Source organism: Pelophylax lessonae (assembly GCF_965119305.1).
Source record: "Pelophylax lessonae genome assembly, chromosome: 1".
Classification (NCBI taxonomy): domain Eukaryota; kingdom Metazoa; phylum Chordata; class Amphibia; order Anura; family Ranidae; genus Pelophylax; species Pelophylax lessonae.
The window spans coordinates 92965446-92991274 of record NC_138768.1 but is presented as its reverse complement, the minus strand read 5'-3'; the positions used below and the strand labels follow the sequence as shown (position 1 = coordinate 92991274).

The window sequence follows — 25829 nt, the reverse complement described above, 5'->3', positions numbered from 1 at the left end:
AAACGGAAAATAGGAAAAATATTAGACTGATAATGTAATTTCTTTCTCAGTCTGTTCTCTCCTCCTATCAGCCTGTTTCTTGTTAGCACATAAGCACTGCAGCACAACTGGCTTCTTGTGCTGCATTCGGTGAAGAGCAAACTGTAGAAAAACCTCTAACCCATCTGGTGATATTGATAGCCTGAGCTCTCCATAGTGCTGAACTGTATTATCTTCTCTTGGTTATAAATAGGTGTCTAGTTGGTCTTTTGTCTAGAACAGGGTTCCCCAAACTTTCTAAACAAAGGGCCAGTTTACTGCCCTTCAGAGTTTCTGGGGGCCGCATTGTGGCCATTGTGAGTAGAAAATTCTTGGGCATCGATGGGAGTAAACAAGGTAGGGGGACTAGTGTCAATTGTTGGTATCAGTGGAACCAATACTGCCCAATCTTTGGTGTCAGAGGGAGGAATAGTGCCCAATCAATGGTGTCAATGGAAGGAATAGTGCCCCATCTATCTTTGGTGTCAGTGGAAGGAATAGTGCCCCATCTATGGTGTCAATAGGAGGAATGGTGCCAGGTTTTAAGTGTCAGCAGGATAAATGGTGCCCCATCATTGATGTCTGTGGGAGGAATACTGCCAATTATTGGCATCAGGGAAAGGAATTGTGCCCTATCATTGGTGTCAGTGGGAGGAATGTGCCTCATTAATGGTGTCAGTCTGAGGAGTAGTGACTTGTTTTGGGTGAGCAATAGTGCCCCAGGGGCCAGATGAAGGCAAGCAAAGGGCCACATCTGCCCCCCGGGCCATAATTTGGAGGCCACGGGTTACATAGTTACATAGTTACATAGTTAGTGAGGTTGAAAAAAGACATCAGTCCATCCAGTTCAACCTATGATGTGTGTGTGTGTTTGCTTTTAACCGTACATTGTATACCCCTGTATGTTGTGGTCTTTAAGGTGCCCATCTAATAGTTTTTTGAAACTATCAATGCTCCCTGCTGATACGACTGCTTGTGGAAGAGAATTCCACATCCTTACCGCCCTTACAGTGAAGAACCCCTTACGTATTTTAAGGTTAAACCGCCTTTCCTCTAGTTTTAGTGAGTGGCCACGTGTCTTATTGTATTTCCTTACTCTGAATAGTTTGTTCCTTATGCTAGGGTCGCCAGTACAGTAATTGTACATTGATATCATATCCCCCCTCAAACGTCTCTTCTCTAGAGAGAATAGGTTCAGTGCTTGTAGTCTTTCCTCATAGCTGATGTCCTCCATTCCTCTAATTATTTTTGTTGCCCTTCTCTAGACTCTTTCCAATTCCAGCACATCCCTCCTGAGGACCGGTGCCCAGAACTGGACAGCATACTCCAGATGTGGCCGGACCAGAGTCTTGTAGAGCGGGAGAATAATCTCTTTATTTCTGGAGTGAATCCCCTTTTTTATACATCCCAATATTCTGTTGGCTTTGCTTGCAGCTGCTTGGCATTGCATGCCACTGCCAAGCCTGTTGTCAACCAGTACCCCCAAGTCTTTTTCCATCCTAGACTCCCCCAGAGGTTCCCCCCCTAGTGAGTAGCTTGCTTTCTGGCCCCCAAGTACATTACTTTACATTTATCAACATTAAACCTCATCTGCCATGTAGTTGCCCACCCCGTTATTTTGTTCAGGTCCGCTTGTAAGGTTTCCACATCCTGTATAGAAGATATTGGCATGCTTAGTTTAGTATCATCCGCAAATACTGAGATTGTACTAGATATCCCCTCCTCTAGATCATTTATGAATAAATTAAACAGGATTGGTCCCAGGACCGAACCCTGGGGGACCCCACTTTCCACACCCACCCAATCCGAGTATTCCCCATTAATCATCACCCTCTGGACTCTCCCCTGGAGCCAGTTCTCTATCCAGGTACTCACCTTATGGTCCATACCTACCTTCCTTAGTTTGTACAGTAAGCGTTTGTGGGGAACGGTGTCAAAGGCCTTTGCAAAGTCCAGATACACCACATCCACAGGCTTACCTTTATCTAGGTGGCAGCTCACTTCATCGTAGAAGGTTAATAGATTGGTTTGGCAAGAACGATTTTTCATAAATCCATGCTGATTACTACTAATTATATTGTTTTCATTACTAAAGTCTTGTATGTGGTCCCTTAACATCCCCTCCAAAATCGTGCAGACTACAGATGTTAGGCTGACAGGTCTATAGTTACCCGGGATACACCTCGGCCCCTTTTTAAATATTGGTACTACGTTGGCCTTTTTCCAATCTGCAGGCACCATATCCGTCTGTAAACTATCCTTAAAGATCAAGAATAATGGTCTGGCAATCACCTGGCTGAGCTCTTTAAGAACCCTCGGGTGCAAGCCATCCGGTCCCGGTGATTTATTTATGTTAAGTTTCTCAAGTTTAGTTCTAAGTCTATCTTCTGTTAGCCATGGGGGTACTTCCTGAGGTGTGTTGTTTAGTTTGGCCTTACAAGCTGGGTTTGTGTAGCCCCCCGATTCTTTTGTGAAGACTGAAGAGAAGAAATTATTTAACACTTGCGCCTTTTCCCTGTCCTCAGTGGCCATATTTCCTTTGTCATCTTTTATGGGGCCAATGTGTTCTGACCTCACTTTCTTACTGTTTATATACTTAAAGAACTTCTTGGGGTTCTTTTTACTCTCTTCTGCTATATGTCTCTCGTGTTCTATTTTAGCCGCCCTGAATTCATCTTCACATTTCTTATTACACTCTTTGTAATGCTTAAATGCTGCCAATGACCCCTCAGCCTTGTATTTTTTGAAAGCCTTTCCTTTAGCACTAATATGCATTTTTATGTTGGAGTTTAGCCACCCAGGGTTTAATTTTGCTCTTTTAAATTTATTTCCCTTTGGAATGCACTGGTCAATCCCCTTGTTAAGTATGCTCTTGAAGCACTCCCATTTTTCCTCCGTGTTCTTTGTTCCCAGGGTTCTTTCCCATTTGATATTTTCTAGCAGCGAGCACAGTTTTGGGAAATTGGCTCTTTTGAAATTCAGCGTCCTTATATTACCCCTCTGCTTCCTATTACTGTAATTAATACTGAAACTTATTGACCTATGGTCACTGTTTCCTAAGTTATCCCGTATTTCTATATCCGTGAGCAGGTCTGTATTGTTGGTAATCAGTAGGTCAAGTACCGCATTGTTTCTTGTCGGTGCATTCACCATCTGACCCATGAAATTGTCCTGCAAGATATTTAGGAACTGCCTAGCCTAGGCTGAATGTGCGGTTCCATCTGCCCAGTCTATATCTGGATAATTAAAGTCCCCCATTATAATGACATTTCCCATCCTTGCTGCCAATCCTATTTGTAAAATGAGGTCTGCCTCCCCCTCCTCCCTCAGGTTGGGGGGCCTATAGCATACGCCCAATATTACCTTACCCACTGTGCCTTCCCTTTGAAGCTCTACCCATAGGGATTCTGCCTCGTCCTTAGCTCCATTATTAATATCATCCTTCATATTGACCTGTATACTGTTCTTAATATACAGACATACCCCTCCCCCTTTTTTACCTTCTCTATCTCTGCGATAAAGGGAATACCCCTGAATGGTCGCCATCCAGTAATGGGAGCTGTCAAACCAAGTCTCAGTTATCCCCACAAAATCTAAATCCTCCTCAAACATCAGCAGCTCCAGCTCTCCCATCTTGTTGGCCAGGCTTCTGGCATTGGTATACAAACCTCTTAATTTTGAGCGGCTACATATATCCTCATTTGATGTTTTTAGGCTGCTCTCCTGATTTTTCCCCATACCTATCCTGGGTATAGGAGCTCCGTACATCCTACCGCTAGTGCCCCCATTTCTGCCCTCTGCAACTTGCTTTCCCCTGGCTAATTCTACATCTGTACCCTCCCCCCCATCACCTAGTTTAAAAGCCCCTCTAGCTTTTTGGCCATCCTCGCACCCAGTACGGCTGCACCCTCCCCATTTAGGTGCAATCTGTCCCTACAAAAGAGCCGGTGGCTGACTGAGAAGTCAGCCCAGTTCTCCGGGAACCCGAAACCCTCCTTACTACACCAGCTCCTCAGCCACTTGTTAACTTCCCTAATCTCCCGCTGCCTCTCTGGTGTGGCTCGAGGTACAGGTAGTATTTCGGAAAATACTACCTTGGAGGTCCTATTCCTCAACTTAGCGCCTAAGTCCCTGAAATCGTTTAGGACTCTCCATCTTCCTCTGCCTATGTCATTGGTACCCACGTGTACCATGACAGCTGGGTCTTCCCCAGCCCCACCCAATAATCTGTCCACCCGATCCGCGATGTGCCGAACCCTATTACTAGACTATTACTTCAAAAGTACTTTTTTTAATGTTGCAAGTATGATCACCATGCTATTACTATACTATAAACTACACCACAAAACAGAAATCAAGTTGACAGTAGGAGTACCAGTACCCAATCTGTGTGCTAACAAGGCTCAACTCTTTTGCACAGTGTTGGCATCCTAGTATGTTTCAGGCACTGACAGCTAAAGAGAGGTGTTTAACCATCTGTATACATTTATAAACGGCATGGCAGACAGGTGGTCACATACTGATGCAGCTGCGAGCTGGGTACCGGCATTAAGAGCCAGCAAAGGTCTTCCTGATAAAAGTGATCACCTTTATGGGGCTCTCAAAGTGTGTGCCCCTCCCCTTTGGTAGCACCTGCGGTGATTCCCGGGCTCTTCTATTCCTCTCAAGGAGCCCAGGACCATGGAAAACAGCCTCCACAGTGAGAGCTGGAGAAAATCAGGGAATATCATTCCCTGATCCCTCCTTTGACTAATGACACCGGAAGCGACATGTGTTATGTTACTTCCAGGGTCAGAGCTGTCATTCCTCAGCTAGTGTAGCCGAGGATGCAGCCATTCAAGCAGAATCTCTACTTGAATAGCTGCATCGGAGGACAGAGGAAATATTGGGGGTCTAATAGAACCCCAACATGTTTATAAAGAGTACCTGTCACCTGCCAATGCTATCACATAGGGGGATTGTAAGCCCCCTTGTGATAGCAATAATGTAGCACAAAAAAAAGATTAAAAAAATGTAAAAAAAGATTTATACAAAATAAAAAAATGTTATGCACCCATGTCACTCCTGTACCCTCTCATATAAAAAAGCACATCGTAGGTCAAGCACGTGTATGTAGAACATCAATTGTCCCACACATGGGAGATATAGTCATGAACGTTGGAGTGAAAGCAATAATTCTAGGGCCGTAGTTCACAGTTATCTGTAAACTGAAAACCTATAAAGGCTTTTGAAGCACTGCGTATAGTAAATTTTGGGTACCATAGCTTTTTGCAATTCCATGGGTGTGCACAATTTTAAGGCATGACATGTTTAGTATCTATTTACTCAACGCAACCCTCTCTTTTATATTTAACCACACATTGGATATAATACTGTGTTTGTTTTCACTAAAATTAGATTTGGTGCAATTTATTCTGAAAATATGCGTTTGATAAATAGCTGCACAAATATTGTGCAACATAAAAAATTGCAACTACAACCATTTTATTCTCCAGAGTCTCTGCTCTTAGGAAATTCATAAATTGCTAAATACCTTTCTAATCAGCAGTAAATTGCAGTCTTGTGACTTCTAGCTGTGTCTAGTTAAAGCTTGTAGAAGGAGTTTTCAATCTCTTCTGACCGTCCTATGATGCTACACGACCCCTGACTTTCGGTCTGGACAGTGCTGATTGGCCCTGTGCTGATCACATGCACCTTCTCAAAATAAACAACTCTCTAGCAATACACACCAAACTGAACTTGTGCAGAGTGTCTCCAAGGCTCCGTTCTATCAGGAGATGAATTTGGGAAAGTGAAAGAAGGGGAAGATCAGAGAAAACAGGATCAAACAGCCTTTTTACACAATACAGTTAGTATAATAAGCATGCTTTACTGCATATGCAGACTGATTTTACTGTTGTGGGTATGATTAAAGGTAAAGGAAAGTGTAGCACCCTCCTAGGTAGGTGCTAGAAGAGAGAATATAGTTTTGGGATCTCTTCTGGTTATTAGGGAGATTGCCAGGTAAATTTATTTTGCTCTCTGCCTACCAGAGAGCAGGATCTGCTAGTGAGGTCTGCTCATGGTGCTCAGGTGCAGCTCTAAAGTGTTTCACACTGGGAGGCATATTGGACAGTGGGAGGAAACCTGGCAAACAAGTGCACAGGCATTTATTACAGCCCTTGTGATTGGCAGAGGAAAGTGCCTTGGTGCATGCTGGGATACTGTATAAATGTCAAGGGCATTTTCTCAGGGACTTTCAGCGAGAGTCAGAGAGAAGCTGCACCCAGAGGACCTGCAGAGCTGACTGTAGGGGAGACACTGGAGAGGATCTGATTCTGCCTACAGTAAGTACAGATCTCTGTCGTGGGGCCTGTTCTGAGAGGGCTAAACCTTCTTCAAAAGAGTCAGTGGATGGGTGTCAGTCAAGGGGATGCTAGAGAGTGTCCTAAAGATAAAGTAGTTGCAACAAGTCTGCTGCTAGAGAGAACAAGAAAACGTAATTCTTCCATACAAGTCGCAGTATGTTTAAAGGAGAGTGTCTGCTTCCACAAATAACCTGGTGAGGCCAAGTGAGAGTTGTTCTTATCAACTGTAAATAGTTCAAGTTGGAGTATCCCACTATTCCCTTCTCCCATCCACGTTCTACAATAAATATAAAACCAAAACCCCTGGACGGTTTATTGAGTAAGAAGCCACTGGGAGTAAGGATGGATGTGTGAACTGTTCCTAAGTGACTGCCTGCAGGTAATCAGAGGAGGCCCAAGAATTTATCATACAGCAAGCCCTACGGGGACAGTGCTACAAAAGTATAAGATGACCTCCCTTCCACCCCTTTTTTACCATAGTGAGCAGATTGGGTTTGAAGAGAGTTGATGCAGGCTCCTGGCTTTTTTTACCAGTATGATGATGCATCTTGAGAGGACCTGACCAGTATGACAAACAGTTTGACAGATAAGAAGGATAAAAAAAAGTGAATTAACTGTAAAAGTACCATATGTAGAAATGTATAGTATTTTGTGGTTTTGCTAGGGTTCAGCTGCAAGTACACCATTTGAGAATAACTTTGTAGAAATCTAGCCACAGAGCAATCATGGAGGAAGATTTTGATCTTTCAGTTGCACTGTAGTTGACGCCTAACCAATAAGGAAATGTTAAAATATAGTTCACAAAAAATGAGGTTTCTTGTGAAGTTTGCTGTGACAGGAAACACATACCTATCCAAGTCTCTCTACTTTGTGGTTACTATAGCTAGCCCAGACATGCATACGATCACACGATTGGAGGAGTTCCGGTAGACCCAACAGTATCGCGTACCTGCGCAATGTAGAAAAAATGTGCAGTGGAGACTTCACCTTCTTCTCCGACATCTTCTTGTGCGAACAGTTCAATTTTTCTTTGCTCTGCTTCCATTGCTGCGTCACAAACGTCTGCATGATCCTGTGTACACATTAATTTTAAGGATCAGGATTAAAAAATGACAGCTGAAATCCTACTAAATTCACCTTCTCTATGTAGAACACATCCATGGCATTTCTATGGTATGGTAAAGGTGACACATACCAGGTTTCAAACTATCACAAAATAACAAAAAGATGAGTGGTGGGACTTTTCTCTCACAAAAGGAAGGTACTGTATTTTCTGGCGTATAAGACTACTTTTGAACCTCAAAAAAATCCCCCAAAAATGGGGGGCCGTCTTATACGCCAAGTATAATATCTCCAAGGCAACCTAAGTATAAGTATTACCGGTAGATGTAATCTCTCAAGACGCTGGCTGTGTGGAAATCCTGTACCGGTATACCGTATGTACAGTAGCTTTGGCTACATACAGTGTACCATGCTGAGCCAATCAGGGAGAGCGATGTATTCTATTTTTGAATGCAAAGCCTGCTCGGATTGGCGGAGTAACATCAGCCCGCCTCTCTGACTCTGCCAATCCAAGCAGGCTTTGCATTCAATAATAGGATACATCGCTCACTGTGATTGGCTCAGTGCGGTATACTGTATGTAGCCGAAGCTACGGTACATACGGTATACCGGTACAGGATTCCCACACAGCCAGCGTCTTGAGATTACATCTACTGGTAATACTTGGGGTACCTTGGTGATATTATGAGAGATTACATGTATTACAGTACTTGGGGTACCTTGGAGATCTATGAGAAATCTGATGTTTTTCAATGGTGTTGCCTTGCTTCGGAAGGGGGGGAGTCTTATACGGCGAGTATAGCCCAAAACCTATGTTTTAACTTGAAAATTAGGGGGGTCGTCTTATACGCCCAGTCGTCTTATACACCGGAAAATACGGTATATAAAATCATAAGTTTTATTCCAATATCATAGGGTAAATAACTCAATTAGATAAAATCATATTGGATGGATCTTTTTACAGATACACAGTCAGCAACTCCATACACCTTTCCAAATAAAAAACCGAATCAGCATAGAAACAGTATATGAACCAAAAATACAAAAATGAAGACAAAATATAGTGAAGGAGTACTGTTCTAACACATTTCGGAGATTGAGCGTCTTCGGGGGTTGAAAGGGTACAGCTGAAAAAGGAAATCCAGCAGTGTGTTCACATATTTGCTGATATATTGTATTTACTGATTATTGTTTACATATCATGCGAATTACCACTGTTGTATGTCCTCTCCTAATTATACCCCTTGTGCATTTTTTGTGCACTTATGTGCATTGACGTACGTTAAAAAGCTATGTATAGGGTTGCACTGATACCGATACTGGTATCGGTGCTGATACTAAGCATTTGCACGAGTGTTGGTATTCGTACAAATGGTCTGATACTCCTTTAGGTTCAGTTTTTTCAGCTGTCAACGGGAATGCGGGGGAATGTAACAAAAGAATGCCGCCATTTATCGGTTGTTAAGGAGTGGGGGCCGCTGCATCCTTAACAACCAATGACGTTTCAGCTGTTCCCACCTCCTTCTCCCCTCCCACCTGCTGTCACTTCTGCCCTTTGCCTCCTCCTTTCCCTCCCGCCAGCTTTGCCAGGTGCCTTCCCCACCTCCTCCTTTCTCTCCCGCCAGCTGCAGTTTTCTCATAGCGGCTAGCGGGTCTGTCATCCTGCATGGTTTGGCGGCTTCCTGTTTGTCAGCAGCAGCAGCTGTGGGAGGCTCTCCCTATCTAGCTGCTAATCCGGGTTTTTACCAAGCTGTTACATCTGCTCCCTTTCTCCCTGGCCAGGAGCTAATTGGTGAGCCATGCATCCGAGATCCTATTCACACATAGCAGCATATGAGTGGACAATCCTAATTCAAATGGACAATAAGGTGAATTACTTTTATCAGCTGGAACTTTGTTTAGTTTTCTCCTTTGCCCAGTGTTTCCCATGAATGTATGATACACACAAGCTTGGCATGGTATATACAGCAGTATTTTGGGTTTTTATGCAGAGACTGTATATTGTCCTAATCCAAGATGTATGTACTTTAAGGACTTTGCACTTAAGGACTGGTTGTTCGATATGATTTTTGCATTTAATAATTCAATAACAATCAATTTATTCATACTTTTATTTAGTTAGTTATTTTTATTTTTACTTATCGTAAGTATTATTATTATTATTATTACCACCCTTCTACCAGGTCTTCCCAGGAAAAAGTTATCGGTAATCTGTATTGGTGAGTACTTTAAAAAAAGTATCGGTACTCGTACTCGGTGTTAAAAAATGGTATCGTTGCATCTCTAGTTATGTATATGGCGGGTGACGTGACTTCACATCCTGTTTGAGTAGGGAGACGTCTTGTTTGTGAGGGGACAAAACTTTAAAAAAACTATTTTTTTTTTCCATCACCAGCGCTGTGTTGACATTCATTGCATTGAAATGCATGCATGTTGCATTTTAAAGCAACGCAATGCTATGTAGGTCAACGCAGTATTATAGTGTGAACAAGACACATAGAAAATAATTGTTTTCTATGTGTAGATGCTTTAACATGCATTTTAGCGTTGCGATAAAAAGCAGGTCAACACACTAGTGTGAATTTTCCCTAATAAGACAGCCCAATATTTAAGCCTACTCCCTGTCCTGTTACAGTAGCAACATTCACTTACTTTTTTAACTGGTGTCCCAAACCAAACTTTTCCTTTGTAGATATCTGAAAGACGTCAACTGTTGGCACTGGAAAAAAAAGAGAAATCTCAGAACTCTTTATTTTATTGACTGTAAGGCCTTTACAGGTTCTATTGTACTGCCCTAAAACTAGTATGTGGCTTATGAGCTGGGGCATGGCAGCTTCCATCAGAAGCTTCGTCCTGAGGAATTTTTGCATTGACGACAGATACCTTTTGAAGGAAACCAGCGCTGGGAAAATATGTTGCCTCATTATTAAACTCTCCCAATGAAAATGAAAGTTATCTGGCTGTTTCGCTGAATGGCTTCCATACTACTCTGACGTCAGGATTTGCTTGCTTGCCACTGGTCAGTGACTGTTCAGGCTGAGACAGCCAGGCAACTAGCATTTCCAGAAGAAAGTAATAAATTGCAGCCTTTGTATTAAGTGTCAGTTGATTGGAGTGGAAGTGTATATGGCCGATTCCACAGTGCTTGTTGACCTTTATTAGTTTAGAGGTCACTGGACTGGTGGTGAGTGCGCATTTTTCACAGTGGTGGTTGCGATAGCTGTTGCACTGCTGGAAGAACACCTATCAAAGCACAGAAGATTTTTCGTGTGGTGTGGGGACCATTACGCATAATTTATGGACATTATTAATACTATTTGTAATATTGTAGACATTTGGCTGTGTTAGCTCCAATTTATTTTCTTTTTACACATCAGCTGGAGGGCAAACCGGTGATGCATCATCAGGGGCCGATTGTAAGAACCACAAAGAGACTGCGAGCTACCAAAGATGGAGGAAGGTAGGATAGTGGCATAAGACCTGGCCTGTGGCAGCTGAGCAGCAAATAATAAACTCCCTGAGCAGGTAAGTATGTTTTCCAAAGATAACCCTACATAACTAGCAAGAGGAGAAAAAAAAAGACAAGGAGGGTGAAGTTCGTATTTTAATTAGGAACTAAGGCCAACAGTTACAAAGCAGCAGTAGGCCATAATAAAGCCATACCAAAAAAAAAAAAATCCTTTTAAAAATGCATACGCAAATGTAAGATTTAACTCTAAACAGCTACTAACCTGGGCCATTTAAATATTGTGTGAGAGAACAGTGGAGGCGAATTACAATCGGCTCTGTGCGGATAACATCCCACGCTACAGCAATTTCTTCCTGACGAAAGAGATAAAAAGAACCAAATATGTTAGAAAAAAAGTTATCCCTATCAGAGATAGATAGATAGATAGATAGATAGATAGATAGATAGATAGATAGATAGATAGATAGATAGATAGATAGATAGATAGATAGATAGATAGATAGATAGATAGATAGAGTGAGACTGTATTTACATCTGTTGAATTTTCTATTTCACAATTTTAAATATTTAATTCACATATTAAATATTATTTATTTAATAAATATTGTTTTTCGTGACCACTATTTATGTCATGATTTTTTGATCTCATAGGGATAGGGTCATTTCTTAACACATTGAGGAAGCACAACACAGTTTGTTTTACTATATAGCAGCAGCTTGCAGGCATTCAGGTTTTGCTACTGCCGCCCCCTGATTCCTTTTTTGTTTTTTCAATTATTATTGTAACTTTTTTTAAATTACAGAATAGCAATTTTACATTGCAGGACTGCACCCCAATTGCTAGGCATGTGATCTCAATGGGAAAGCTTGTCACTCTGCAGCCTGAGTTAAAAATGCCATGGCCCAAAAGGGGTCAGAGGTACACAAGTGCAAAGCCAAAGCCAAAAATAGTGGCCATCTTTTATTGACAAGTTTCCTTTAGTGAACCCAAAATCAGTCTTGAGAGCAGGGTGCAGCATAGTGGGGGAGACCATGAACCCACAGAGTTAGGCAACAGCATTAAATTGTAGGAAGGTTCAACACAACTCAATCAGGTCCGGCGAGTAGGTACACTCACCAAGAGCCACTTACGAACTGTGACAGCGGTCTGAAGACTTGAAGATGCCGACAATATCTGCCGACAACGCGTAGAGCAGAACGTGGCCTGGCCAGTCAACACTCAAAAGGAAAGGCTTTCTGCTGCAAGGTAGACATAGTCCCTGCATTGTTCCTACTCCTCTGAAACCTCTCTCTACCTTTAAGTACTGTCCTTGCTAGACATGGAACCACTCCCTACAATAGCCATTCGCATAAAGAGCCAAAACGCGGGAGCCAGAGTCTTCAATAGACTCTGTCTGATCCAATATGGCCATTGAATCACATGGTGGCAGCATCCAATCGGACATCTGTCTTCTTGTGACCGCAGGAAGTCCTTCCCCTTCTGCCTTGCCATTTCTGTTAAGTGCCACCTGCAGAGGTGAGTACAGATTGCACCTGCTTATATTATAGTCTGTTAACACAAAAATACACACTAAAAACATTAAAAGATTAAGGCTGAACTCAGGTTTGGTCCGAACTTGGGTTCCGATTGAACTTGGCAAGAAGCTGTTACTACTGTCCATTGCCACCATGTGACCATATTAGGTCAGTGATATTGTGAGAATCTCTGCTCCTTTGTGTATGTGTAGCTGAGGAGAAGGGAATGCCCTGGCTGCAGTTGATTGGGTGGCAGCGGGCCAGAATAACAGCTTTCTGCTGGGTTCAGTCAGAATCCAAGTCCGGAGCATACCCAAGCTCATGTTTACTAAAGACCACAAGTTTATAATCCTACTTTAACAAAAGCTCGACGTCTGCAAATTCAGCGCTGAAATACCATGGCAAAAAACAATAAAAATTCTAATTTATTTGCCAAGCAAAATAATGTAATTTTTTATTTTACTAATCACACATCAGTAGACCAAGAAATTGCTACAACTCTAAGGACTAAAATGAACCAAAAATAAGCAATCAGAAAAAGTGATGGTATTGTAGGTTTCAGACTGAATCCTATGTTTTATCAGAAATAATATGTTCTGTAATTTAAAGAAAAATTGGTTTAGAAGTTTCATATGACAAAGATAACTATTCCACTAACTATTGTACTGTATGCATCTGCAGCCATTTGAGACCCAACTCCAGCAAAAATGATTATTTTTAGTTCTGGATAGAGTGTAGAAAGAACCTATGTTCACTGTGCTAGATGCCTTCCTATTCAGAGAGCAGTCCTCACTTCCTGTGTAATTGACGGAACAGGAAGTGGAGGTAAATCCACGCAGTGGAGACACAGACAAAAATAAACAGTGTAAACCCCATGGCAAAAAAATCGCTAGATCTGCAAATATAGGATGCCTAAATTATATTCAAAACCCGAATTATCAAGAAGAAGTTGATTTTGTCTTCACCCTTATGATCTTATGAAACTCTCTTTTGATTATTTAATGCAGAGGGTTCCAAACTTTCTAAATAAAAGGCCAGTTTATTGTCCTTCAGACTTTAGGGGGGCCAGAGTGTAAGTAACTGGAGTAGAAATTGTATTGTCATCAGTGGGAATAAACAGTACCCTATCTTTAAAACTAGAGAGAGGAATAGTGCCCCATTGTTGGTGTCAGTGGGAGAAATCGTGCCCTATTGTTGAGGCAAGGGGCAAAAATGATGCCCCATTGTTAGTGTCAGTGGGAACAATAGTGTCTCATACCAGTAGGAGGAACAGTACCCCAGGGGCTGGATAAAATCAAGCAAAAGGCTGTATCTGGCCCCCAACCAGGGGCGGCCCATCCATTGGGGGCGCAGGGGCGCCTCCCCCCCTATCCATGCGCCCGGCCCCCTAATTTACATGCAGGGCGCCGGACGCATGGATTCCAATAGGGGATTTTTTGAAGCACGTGATTAGAGCCAGAGGCTCTAATTGGCTTCAAAAAAGGGTGGGCTCGGGGCGCAGAGCCGTGCGCCCCGAGCCCACCCAGTTGTGTGACAATAGCGAATGAATATGCGGGTGGGCGCGCATTGGTTTTTCTCCAGGAAAAGCAAGTATTTTAGCCTCATCTTATCTCACTTACCCCTTAGTATTTTATCTCACTTACCCCTTAGTATTTTATCTCACTTACCCCTACCAATAACATTCAAGTAAAAGGATACAAATAGGCATACATCTGCATTACTAGACCACATTGCTCTTTTGAGTAAAAAAACAACTTCCTCCTGCCATGAATAAAAAATCCACTGCTCTCTAACCAACATATAAATTCTAAAACCCAGAAAACCGCTTGCATAGTCTCTGGCTTTAAGGCATACTATTGATTTCACATCATTATTGTCTATTGTTTTCAACTGGACAGAGCCTATCTGATAGATGTAGCGCACCCCATAAAGAACTGTAAGTAGAAAGGGATCCCCCACCCTGCACAGCCAGGCACACCGCATTTTCACAGCACACTTGATGCAAGGAACAGTCCAGTGCTTTATTTTGTATTTTTATTAGGGGGGTTAACTTGGAAAGTGAGAAGGGTAATATGGGATGCCCACTGGACTGTAGAAGATCTTTTTATCTATTTACACTCCTCAGCTTCCTCCAGCACAACATTTGCTTGAAGCACTACTACTCCCAGGACCAGCTGGAACTGTTGGATAGGTAGAAAATGCCCTTTACAGGCAGGGACCGTGGGCCCCCTTATTTGTGTAGCAAGTACCCAGCTGTCCTTCTGTGGCTACTGATCCCAGCACCACTTCTACAGGCACTGCCAGCCAACCTGGCTGCAGCTGCACCTTCGTTCAGCCCTCTTGGCTAAACTTCCACAGTCCTCTTAGACTGACTCTGCATCCATCCCAGACTGCTCTCACCCAGTCCTCTCAGTCCTCTCTGACTCTAACACTCACCAGCCCACCTGACTGTCTTCCTCCCTGGAGATTTTCTGGGTAGTGTTCTCCTTCTACTTTCCCTCTCCCGCTCCTGTGCCTCCGGTCAGGACACCCCTGTGTGTTGTGAAGAGGGTCCCTTCCGCACCCAGGCTCCCAGACCCGAGGTTTAGGGACTACCCTCAAGGGTCTTGGACAGCCTTCTAACAATACATCTCCAGCTTCTACCCAAACTCCACTGCCCAAGCTGGGCTGACCCAGAGTATTTGCCAACCCATCTATCTGGGATTGGTTAGGGCCCTCAGAATACTACACACAGCTCTTCCACACCTCAACTCTCATTCTTCTGGTAGTTTCCAGCAAGCTCCAGAAGTAGGGGGAGGTCTCAGAGATGCTGCCTGATGAGTCATACCAGCCCTCCCTAAGTCACTCACCCTGACCCAGAAAAAACACATAGGCTTGGCTGGCAGCCAAGCCTGAACAATTTTCCTACACTAACAAAAAACCTATTCTAGCAGGAGGGTGCTACTTAAACTTGAAGGAAGATGAAATAAGCAGCAGACAGAGTATGCTCGCATATATATGATTGCCCCAATATGCCGAGATATTTACAAACTATATGCAACTAACTAACAAGGCTTTGAAAAAATATATTTAAACGTATTTACAGCAAACCCTCAAAATCCCTTTTAACTGACACTTTTTACAAGGAAGATGTGACTGATGGAAGCCTGAAATAGCTGTGCACTAATTCTAATTATAAATGATGGCCACATTTTTCAGTCTGGTATACAATAAGAAGATTGAGAAGATTGAGTGGAACATATGTATTACTATGCACCTCATGTCTAATACACTCCAATACATGTAGCCTTAGCCTCCCACACAAATGGCCACCATATACAGTATATAAAAAAAAGACCATCAAACAAAAGATAAAGTTGAATTAATAACATAAAAATGCCTTGCATCTACAAAACCCTCAAACCGAAAAGTAATCTAGAAGAGCAAAAGAATCTACCAAAAGTTGGTACAATTTACAGGGAGAAAGCTCATTCTTGATCCCCGAAGGCAATTGGATACTCTCTGGATTAACATTCTACAGTGCAGTGTTATTTCTTATTATTTATTATTATGTACATTTTATTATTAAAATTATAAGTTATTTTCTGAGTATTTATAAACACTGTGCAATACTATGCAACCCCATTTGAGGGTTCTTCAAAAAAGGGCCCACAACAGGATTGCCGGCAGCTAGGGACAGGTTTTCCTTCCACTGTGCCATTTTTCTCCAAGTCAGTTGGTTGCTAGGATTGCGGCAATCCTAGAAAGTGTTAGTGTGATTGTCCCAGCAGGAGTACTGAACTTCCTCTGTCCATACCTGCTCCAGCTCCTGGCTCCTTCCTTGCTGTAACACTGATTACAGACATGCTGTAAGTAAGTTGAGGGATAACCAATGGAATCTGATATAAGGGAGACTAAGGTGATGTAAGGGATGCCCTGATACAGACTCTGATGTAAGGGGGTTTTGATGGGGACCCTGATGTAAGGGTGTGATGGTGGCTCAGATGTGAGGGGTGACTTCTGAGTTGACCTCTGATGTAGGAGGGCTTTGATGGGGACCTTAATTTAAGGGGACTCTGATGGGGACCCTGATGTAAATGAGGGCTTTGTTTGGGGTCACTGATGTAAGGGGGGCTCTGCTGGGAACCCTGATGTAAGGGGGGACACCTAAGACAGACTCAAATGCAAGTGTCAGAGGGTTATTGTGGGTGTCAGTGCGCTATCATCCTGGAGCACCAAAGTCTGTGTAAGACTAAAGCGGAACTAAACACGTTGATTTAACAGTTTTGAAAAACAGTTGCATTCTCTTCATGTCTGGAATGCTAACTGTCACATTTGCTTGTGTTCTTAACCAAACTGTCAAACCATCAAATGACTGGAATCATAACTGATCACATGTGCAGCACCATGGCATTTGCAGATCAAACAGAGGCCAAGATGGCAGCCTCTTTGGCTAAAAAAATTATAATAAATATAGACAGCATGTATTTCAGAGTTGACAATCAAAGGGTTAGCCAAAGTACATCTGGAAAAACTACTTTCACACCTCTGTTTAGATAAACCTATTCTATATTCCAAACGTTAACTAGACATTAAATAATAATGTTACTGTAAGATTACTTTGTATACTCTTTGAATGAAAATCAAAAGACTTACATCAAGGAAACTAACGTCAATATGCAAATCAATATCCACATCATCAATTGCTCCGTATTCCCTGCAGGACAGAGGAAATGCGAAATGTTCAGTCACACATAAGAAATAAAAACTAGTCATCTTTAAAAAGCTGGGCTTCAAAAAATGTATGAGATACATTTCCTAGTTCTTATGACATGTGGAAATACTTCACGTAGAATACAAATACTGTACGATAACATTTGCAGGCACAAAATGTTGCAATCTTTATATAGCGCCAACATGTTAAAAACAACAGTATACAGAATTATGTACATCTGGTTCAGTCACCTAGGAGCTTACCATCTAGTGTTCACTACATAGACATTCTAGGACCAATGTGATCAAAAGTAATTATTTATGGGCTTAAAATGGTTGTAAATCTCAGTCATGGAACTTAAGCAAAGCACATATCTGTAGCGTTTACTTATCTCTCTCTAATGCTCTAAGTGTGGTTTCCCTCTGATGCTTCATTCCTCTGTTATCAACATGAGTCACTTCTGGGAAGTTTTCCCGACACATAAGATAAACTTGTGTTGGGAGGGAGGGGGAGGGAGAGCTCAGAATGAAGCTTGTCTATTCAGAACACAGTTCTGCTGTGTGGAGGGGAATGTGTTCCTTTTTTCCAATCAGCTCTCACACACTGTAACTGCAGTCTCTCTGCCCTTCCCTATATACTGCTGATAGATGAAGAAAGATTTTTAGTCTGCACTTTTGAAAGGGTGTAGAAAGGGGAAGACTGCCGATATACAAGTAAAACTTATGTAGGAGGATTTTTTTTCATCTCTGTGTATCATCTGAGGCTGTTCACTTCACTGGGTATATGGAAGGGTTTAAAACCGCTTTAAGTTTGGATGGTAGTGGGAAATAGAATAGAATATGAAATAGAAGCACACAATCCAGCCATGAGATGAACATAAAAACTCTATGAAGACAGTGTCCAAGGTATGACCTGAACACAGAACACAAGTGGGCAAGTTGTTTAAAAAAGAGAAGGAGGGGAGGCGCCACTTAAAGTGGAGTTCCACCCTAAATTTATACTTACCTCCATCTTCTCACTCTGGGTCACCTGAAAAACAAATGGATAATCGCAATTTTTTTTTTTTACTTACCTTGTAGAGAAAATATACTTATCTTACTTCCTTCTTCCTCCCCTCGGCGGCCACAGCGATTCGTCACTTCCTGGCTTTTGCAATGATTCCTGGGAGCTGAACGTCATCGCTCCCAGAAATCAATGCGCCTGCACCGGCCCCGACGTCAGTTCCGGTGTGGGCGCGTCTTTCCCTTCTAAACAGCTTCTGGGCATGCCCAGAAGCTGTGGAGGGATGACGCGCGCGCACCGGAAGTGACGGCAGGGCCGCTGCAGTGCATTGTGGGACCGAAGAAGAATGAAGAGGACGCAGAAGAGGATCGCGCTGGCTTCAAGCTGCCCACACCTGAGATGGCAGCGCTGGAGAATACTTTTTCAAGGTAAGTATTTCTCCTAAAAGGTAAGTGCAACCCGGGACAGATCAGAGACTAGCCATTGTGGAATGTACTAGCCCTGACTGTCCCGGGGGTATTTTTATTAAAAAAAGTATCCCCTGGGTGGAACTCCGCTTTAAGTGTAGTATTGAATACAAGTTTAGATGTTCACAGGATAAAAAACAATCACAAACAAGAGTATTATTCATGCTCATCAGCAACGTACTCAGTACAAGTTGTTTGGCTGCCCTTGGCTTCAGTACTTCAGGACTTATTTATTTTATGTTATATTTTCATAGTATGGATGGTTTGTTAGAGTTTAGTTTTAATTTAGTCTTATTTGCCATTATTGGTAATTTTAGTGTTTCACTGTGTCTTGTTCCGTTCATTATTGGGATCTTGTTTGTTGTCTTTGTTGAATGTAACTGTATCCTAATAATTTCTCTTTGGGATTATTAAAGTATTCAATACTTCAATAATAAGTTACTGACCTGCAAAAACCACTCAGCAAGTAAAGTTGGGTCTCTTGATTAGCATGCTTGTTTCAGGTCAGTGACTCAGAAAGTATTAATACCACTAGATCTGCATGACACTCTGGCTATTAGCAATTTTACAAGAAAAAGCTACCAAATTGCCTCTGACTGCATTGTAAACATGTTTGCTGTTTACTTTATATTTCCAGTAATGTTAAACTTGTTCCCATTGGGAAAAGGAAAAACTTTAATTAATGTTGACTTTGCTGTGTCATTCTGGCTTCACCTAGGTCTTAATTTTACTGTTTACAATGGTTGAACTGTGATTACATCAAGACCTGACGTCATGCGTATAGAACTTAGAGACCGGGATTCACCGCAACCTTACTCTAACAGACTATAAAGCCCTGTTTACACAAGAACGCATTGGAATCACAACAAAACATGCAACGTGCTTGCGGTGCCATTATTTCTCAATTGCACCCCAAAAGCTATGCGATTTTGCCACGATTATTGTGCGACAAAATGCACATACATTGTGGCAAAACACGCAATGCCAAACGTGCCTGGCTCGGTGCCAAAATCTTGTACATGAGCTTATTTGGCGTGTTTATGGAGTAGAGGGGGGCCTGTTCAAAATGAATGGTGCTGCTCCAAAAACTCTTAAAAAATGCGATGCAGCAGCGTCAATCAAGTGTGAACAGGGCCTAAACTTCAGTCATGCACAATGCAGTTAAAAGTATCCTGAGAACTGGGGACATACGTCCTTGGTGTCCACAGAAACCAGAAAGTCTCCTTGGTGCAGGGAGGCGAAGAGAGACCTGGTGGGTTTTCTCCGTAATTTTTGGACTAGAATGAGGACGTTCAGAGTGTTGAGATTCAAGATGAGGCGGATGAATCCTTTGGGTATGGAAATAGGCTAGAAAAATGTACTAGAGATGTACATGACAAAAAAAAAATCACTTTTGTTTCGGCTTCAGTCGTTAAGTAAATAATTTTGTTTCGTCATTATTGCTATGTTAGAATAATTTCTTTTCAAAACGATTCATTATTTTGGGAGAGCAAATGTTTGTTGTTCCTAATCGATTCATATTTTCATAAGTTCCGTTATTCTTTTGTTATTTCGGAAGATTGGCTATATTTATTTTAACGTGTTATTTTGGGAGATTAGTCATTTATTCATTTCACACGCAACAGAATTAATGAAGTTAGGCTCCAAATTTTTCACACCTAAGAATTGCATTAGACTGTGGAACTGACTGAGAACTACAAATTTACTTTAAATCACAAATGTACTTTATTTAACCACTTCTGGACCGGGCCTTTTTCTGACACTTGTTGTTTACACGTTAAAATAATTTTTTTTTGCTAGAAAATTACTTAGAACCCCCAAACATTATATATATATGTTTTTTTTAGCAGAGACCCTAGAGAATAAAATGGAGATCATTGCAATATTTTTTATCACACCGTATTTGCGCAGTGGTCTTACAAACACAATTTTTGGGAAAAAAAATCACTTTTTTAATGAAAAAATAAGAAAACAGTAAAGTTAGCCCAATTTTTTTCTATAATGTGAAAGATAATGTTACGAGTAAATATATATACAACATGTCATGCTTCAAAATTGCGCACGCTTGTGGAATGGCGACAAACATTGGTAATTAAAAATCCCCATAGGTGACACTTTAAAAATTTCTACAGGTTACAGAGGAGTTCTAGGGCTTAAATGATTGCTCTCGCTCTAACGATCACAGCGATACCTCACATGTGTTGTTTAAACACTGTTTACATGTGTGGGAGTAACTTGCATATGCGTTCGCTTCTGCGCACGAGCTAACGGGGACGGTGCGCTTAGATTTTTTTTTTACTATTTATTTTATCTTTTATTTTTTATTTTTACATTGGTTTTTTTTTTTTTGATCACTTTTATTCCTATTACAAGGAATGTAAACATCCCTTGTAATAGAAATAAGCATGACAGGATCTCTTTAATGTGAGATCTGGGGTTAAAAAGACCTCACATCTACACTAAAAAAGAAAAAAAAAAAGTAAGTCATTTTTTTTTCATGATGGAAAAAAAATTGGCTCTTTATATCCATTGCTAGGAAGTGACGTATGATGTTGCTCTGGTCCTCCATGGCCATAGAGTCGAGTGAGGTCCATCTTACCCTCACTCGACTTCCTGCCTGAGATTAGAGCGGACCAAATCGTTTTCCCTGCTACCGGCGGGTCCAGTAAGCAGGGAAAACAACCAGGAAGCGGCGGGGTGGACACCTCTTCCGCCACCCATAAGGATGATCCTGCGGTGAATCCACTGCTGGGACCACCCTTATGTTAAAGCGGACCGCCCGCCATTTAAAGCGGAGTTCCGGGCACAAAAACGATTTTTTTTTTGTGCCCGTCCGCTAGTTCAGCCTAACCTGAAAAGGAATTGGATAGTTAGATTTTTTTTTTTTAAAACTCACCTTGTAATTGACGATCGTAAATACTCACCTATGACAGCTTCCTCCCTCGGAGCCGCGGCTCACCCCGTCACATCCTGTCTCGCTATGATTCCTGGGAGCTGAACGTCATAGCTCCCAGGAATCAATGCGCCGCACCGGCCCCGCTCGTCATTTCCGGGCGACGCCGCATTCCCCTGCTAAACAGCTTCTGGGCATGCCCAGAAGCTGTTTAGGAATGCGGCGCCGCACCGGAAGTGACGAGAGGGGCCGGTGCAGCGCATTCTGGGACACGAAGACGCGGAAGAAGACAGAAGAGGACCGCGCCGGCTTCAGCTGCCCACAAGAGAGATGGAAACGCTGTGGAAGAAAACTTCTAAGTAAGTATTTCTTCTAAAAGGTAAGTGCGAACCAGGACAGATCAGAGGCTAGCCATTGTGGAATGTGCTAGCCCTGACTGTCCCGGGGGTATGTTAAAAAAAAAAACGTTTCTCTGCCCGGAACTCCGCTTTAAAAACATACCAAGGTCATGGCAGCTATCTGCTGCCATATCCCCCGGTATTTAACGTCAAATGACCGACGTAAATACACGGTGGGCGGTCCGTAAGTGGTTAATATTACAGTGCTGCTCTCATCTGAATAAAACATATGTATCCAAATTAATACGTATTCATTCCTTATATTATTAAAGTGGAGTTCCACCCATTTTAATAAATTTAAATGTATGTAATCCCCTTTAAAAATACTTTTACCAATGGAAACTATTTTTTTTTTTTTTTTGCAAGGAAATACCTCTTTTTCTTCATTATACATCCACACTTCTGCTGGGATGTGACGAAATCTCGCATTATTACACAGGCACCAGCTGTACTCTAATGTATTGGATTGAGTCTGTGCTCCGCCCCGCCTCCGTCCCGCCTCCACCCTGCCTCCTCTCAGTGAGCTCTATGGGATGTATTGCTTTGAGTCCGCGCTCCGCCTCCGCCCCGCCTCCTCTCAGTGAGTGCGGACTGAAAGCATTGCATCCCGTAGAGGTCACTGAGAGGAGGCGGGGCGGAGGCAGGGCGGAGCACAGACTCAATCCAATACATCCGAGTACAGCTGGTGCCTGTGTAATAATGCGAGATTTCGTCACATCCCAGCAGCCCTTGCGAATCGCCGAGTGACGTAATCGCCTATAGGCGGCGGGACCCGGAAGTGCGGATGAATAAAGAAGAGGTATTTCCTTGCAATAAAAAAAAATAGTTTCCATTGGTAAAAGTATTTTTAAAGGGGATTACATACATCTAAACTTATTAAAATGGGTGGAACTCCACTTTAAGTTAACTTAATTTCCCAATTCCCAACTGACTTTGTTGGCAACACACATACAAATTAAAACGAATGGTCCCAACCCCAATACAAAAAAGCAACCTTTTAGAATATTAAAAATGGGGGAAATTGCTTGGTGCCTCGGGCCAAGAAGTGGGGTGGGACTTTTACGGGCAAGTGAGTTACATACAATTTATAAAAGGTAATCAAAAATATTTATTTATGTACAATGTTAGGATACAATTATTTGTACTTATATCCAGTGCATAGGTGTTTGGGTTATAGACCCAAAGTGTGTTTAGAGGAAGGTAAAGTTGTGGAAAATATCCGTGACATAGGTGAAAAGGGTGACTTTTGTTTTTGGACGTTGTTCTCTGTTTTTTCCAGGCTTGTTGCTTGGAAAAATCTGTTCACAGAGTTCCAACTATGGGTCCAAAGCGTGTTTATCCAACGCGTTTCGGCTACTGGGTAGCCTTTTTCAAGGATTATATGGTTATCACCAGTTCTGTGGAAGTAGTGATAAATATTATTTTTATCCTTTATATATATTTATTAGTATATTTATTGTTTATTTATTAGTATATAAATACTTTCTCTGTCTATTCTTGCGAGCCTCTTTGTGTCTGGATGAGTTCGCAGCAGGAACCACTATGGTGCAGCCTGAGGAATATATATATATATGTATACATTATGTATAATGTATTTAGTAAGTTTCTATAGGTTTGAATTATATGTCTGACAACTTACTATATGGTTGTCTTCCAATGTTCTTGCGGTTATTGAGTGCAGGGGTTGGTATCCTATTCTTTGCTGAAGGGAGGACAAAGGCTTTTTCGCCCCTTGATCACGTATCTACTACATAAGAGTAAGCCTATATGCTTATGCCTGTATATATGCATATACAAATACGTATATATATACAAGTATTCTTACAAAAGATCTGGGAATATTTTTCAGTACCTTACACCAAAGAAAAAAGAAAAAACATCCAAAACATCTATATTAAGGTGAAACAGGCTACTTTAATTGTAAGTACCTTAGAAACCAACCAAAAAACCTACTCCTATACCCGACACAATCATTGATATTACATACATGTATCCTTAGATCTATTCAGCAAAGAATAGGATACCAACCCCTGCACTCAATAACCGCAAGAACATTGGAAGACAACCATATAGTAAGTTGTCAGACATATAATTCAAACCTATAGAAACTTACTAAATACATTATACATAATGTATACATATATATATTCCTCAGGCTGCACCATAGTGGTTCCTGCTGCGAACTCATCCAGACACAAAGAGGCTCGCAAGAATAGACAGAGAAAGTATGTATATACTAATAAATAAACAATAAATATACTAATAAATATATATAAAGGATAAAAATAATATTTATCACTACTTCCACAGAACTGGTGATAACCATATAATCCTTGAAAAAGGCTACCCAGTAGCCGAAACGCGTTGGATAAACACGCTTTGGACCCATAGTTGGAACTCTGTGAACAGATTTTTCCAAGCAACAAGCCTGGAAAAAACAGAGAACAACGTCCAAAAACAAAAGTCACCCTTTTCACCTATGTCACGGATATTTTCCACAACTTTACCTTCCTCTAAACACACTTTGGGTCTATAACCCAAACACCTATGCACTGGATATAAGTACAAATAATTGTATCCTAACATTGTACATAAATAAATATTTTTGATTACCTTTTATAAATTGTATGTAACTCACTTGCCCGTAAAAGTCCCACCCCACTTCTTGGCCCGAGGCACCAAGCAATTTCCCCCATTTTAGATACATAGGGACGGAGGCAAAAAACTACTGCTCTGCTACAGGATCAAAACAAACCACCTTTTAGAAGATTTACAGTACGTAATGCTCACTAGAATAAAAATGAATGGATCCAAATCAATTTGGATCATTTGTTATGTCATTAAGTTATTTCAGATGCTTCAAACATTAACAAAAGGCCCAACTATAGCATCATGTCATCCGAATGAAACAAATGAATTTATTGTTTTCGTTAGAAATTATTTCAGATTAGTTGAAATTCTTTACTACTGTGATTCAGACATTCAGATACATCATAATCTCCGAATCACGCAAATTCTGTCCCATGTTCGATTTATAACAAAATGAATCGCACATGTCTAACATGTCTAATTCATGTTGCTATAAGAACTCGGGCAATGAAGCCCATTCAGAAGACCTAAATAGTGCGAAGTGAGCTCTACTAAAGTGTGCACTGACACAGAAAGGATGGAAGAGGAAAACCAATTAGAAGGCAGGAACCAAACTCCAATTATAAGCCCTCATTAACCATTTCCTGAACCCGAGCATTAGAGATGCAAGATGTGTAAGCAACTTTAAAAAGGTTAATAAATGTTCCCCTACCCTGGAAAGTGGGGGCACACAGTCATGCAGAGGAAGGCAGGTCTGATAACATCCAGCCCGCTAGTTGTAGAAACTGGAGAAACTTTCAGAAATACAGGGCTGTTGCAGAGAGAACACCAGTATAAACTGGGAAAACCTGCATTCACTGGATGAAAAGAAAGACTTCCAGGATTTACCATATCTGCCATAAATCTACCAGCAGCTATTCAGCTATTAAAACTAGAAACATATTTCCAAACGCACAGAGAACAGCAAAGCTGGAAAAAAACACATCCACCCTATCGAAGACTCTAGCAAAAAGAAAAGAGGCATTAAGGTAGTGAGGGGGGTTATCCGGTGGGTGCAGGATACCAGTGTTATCAGTGTCCATTTCTTCTGTATGTGCTAGTTAGTATAACTCGAAAGCTGAAGACTTCTTGTGTCCCTCAATGATTTAGCTTTACCTAGACTGTAATTATTTTATAGTGACAAGGAAATATTATTCTTCGCTGAGATCTTAAAGCAGTATTAAAAAGCAAATGTTTATTATATTGCAGCTTATCAATTTTTAGATGCAATGGCTGCATTAGTGTTCTTTTTTAGGCTTTTCCCTTTTGTTTTCACCTGGTAATCTGCCCAGTAAGTCTGTTGGTTTCCCAAAAAAGGGGGACTGATTATACCGTGT

The 25829-nt window shown here is 41.6% G+C and overlaps 1 protein-coding gene across 2 annotated transcripts in view; it reads right to left on the bottom strand.

The window, feature by feature from the left end:
• Positions 1-25829, bottom strand: part of PARP8 (poly(ADP-ribose) polymerase family member 8) — a 427949-nt gene that overhangs the window by 95712 nt on the left and 306408 nt on the right. For both annotated transcript variants that reach the window (XM_082252530.1, XM_082252529.1), the window contains exons 8-11: positions 17047-17107; positions 11159-11249; positions 10080-10146; positions 7315-7437 (exon numbers count right to left, since the gene is read on the bottom strand). In XM_082252530.1, coding sequence (XP_082108656.1) covers positions 7315-7437; positions 10080-10146; positions 11159-11249; positions 17047-17107 — 342 coding nt within the window. The remainder of the gene's footprint in view (positions 1-7314; positions 7438-10079; positions 10147-11158; positions 11250-17046; positions 17108-25829) is intronic.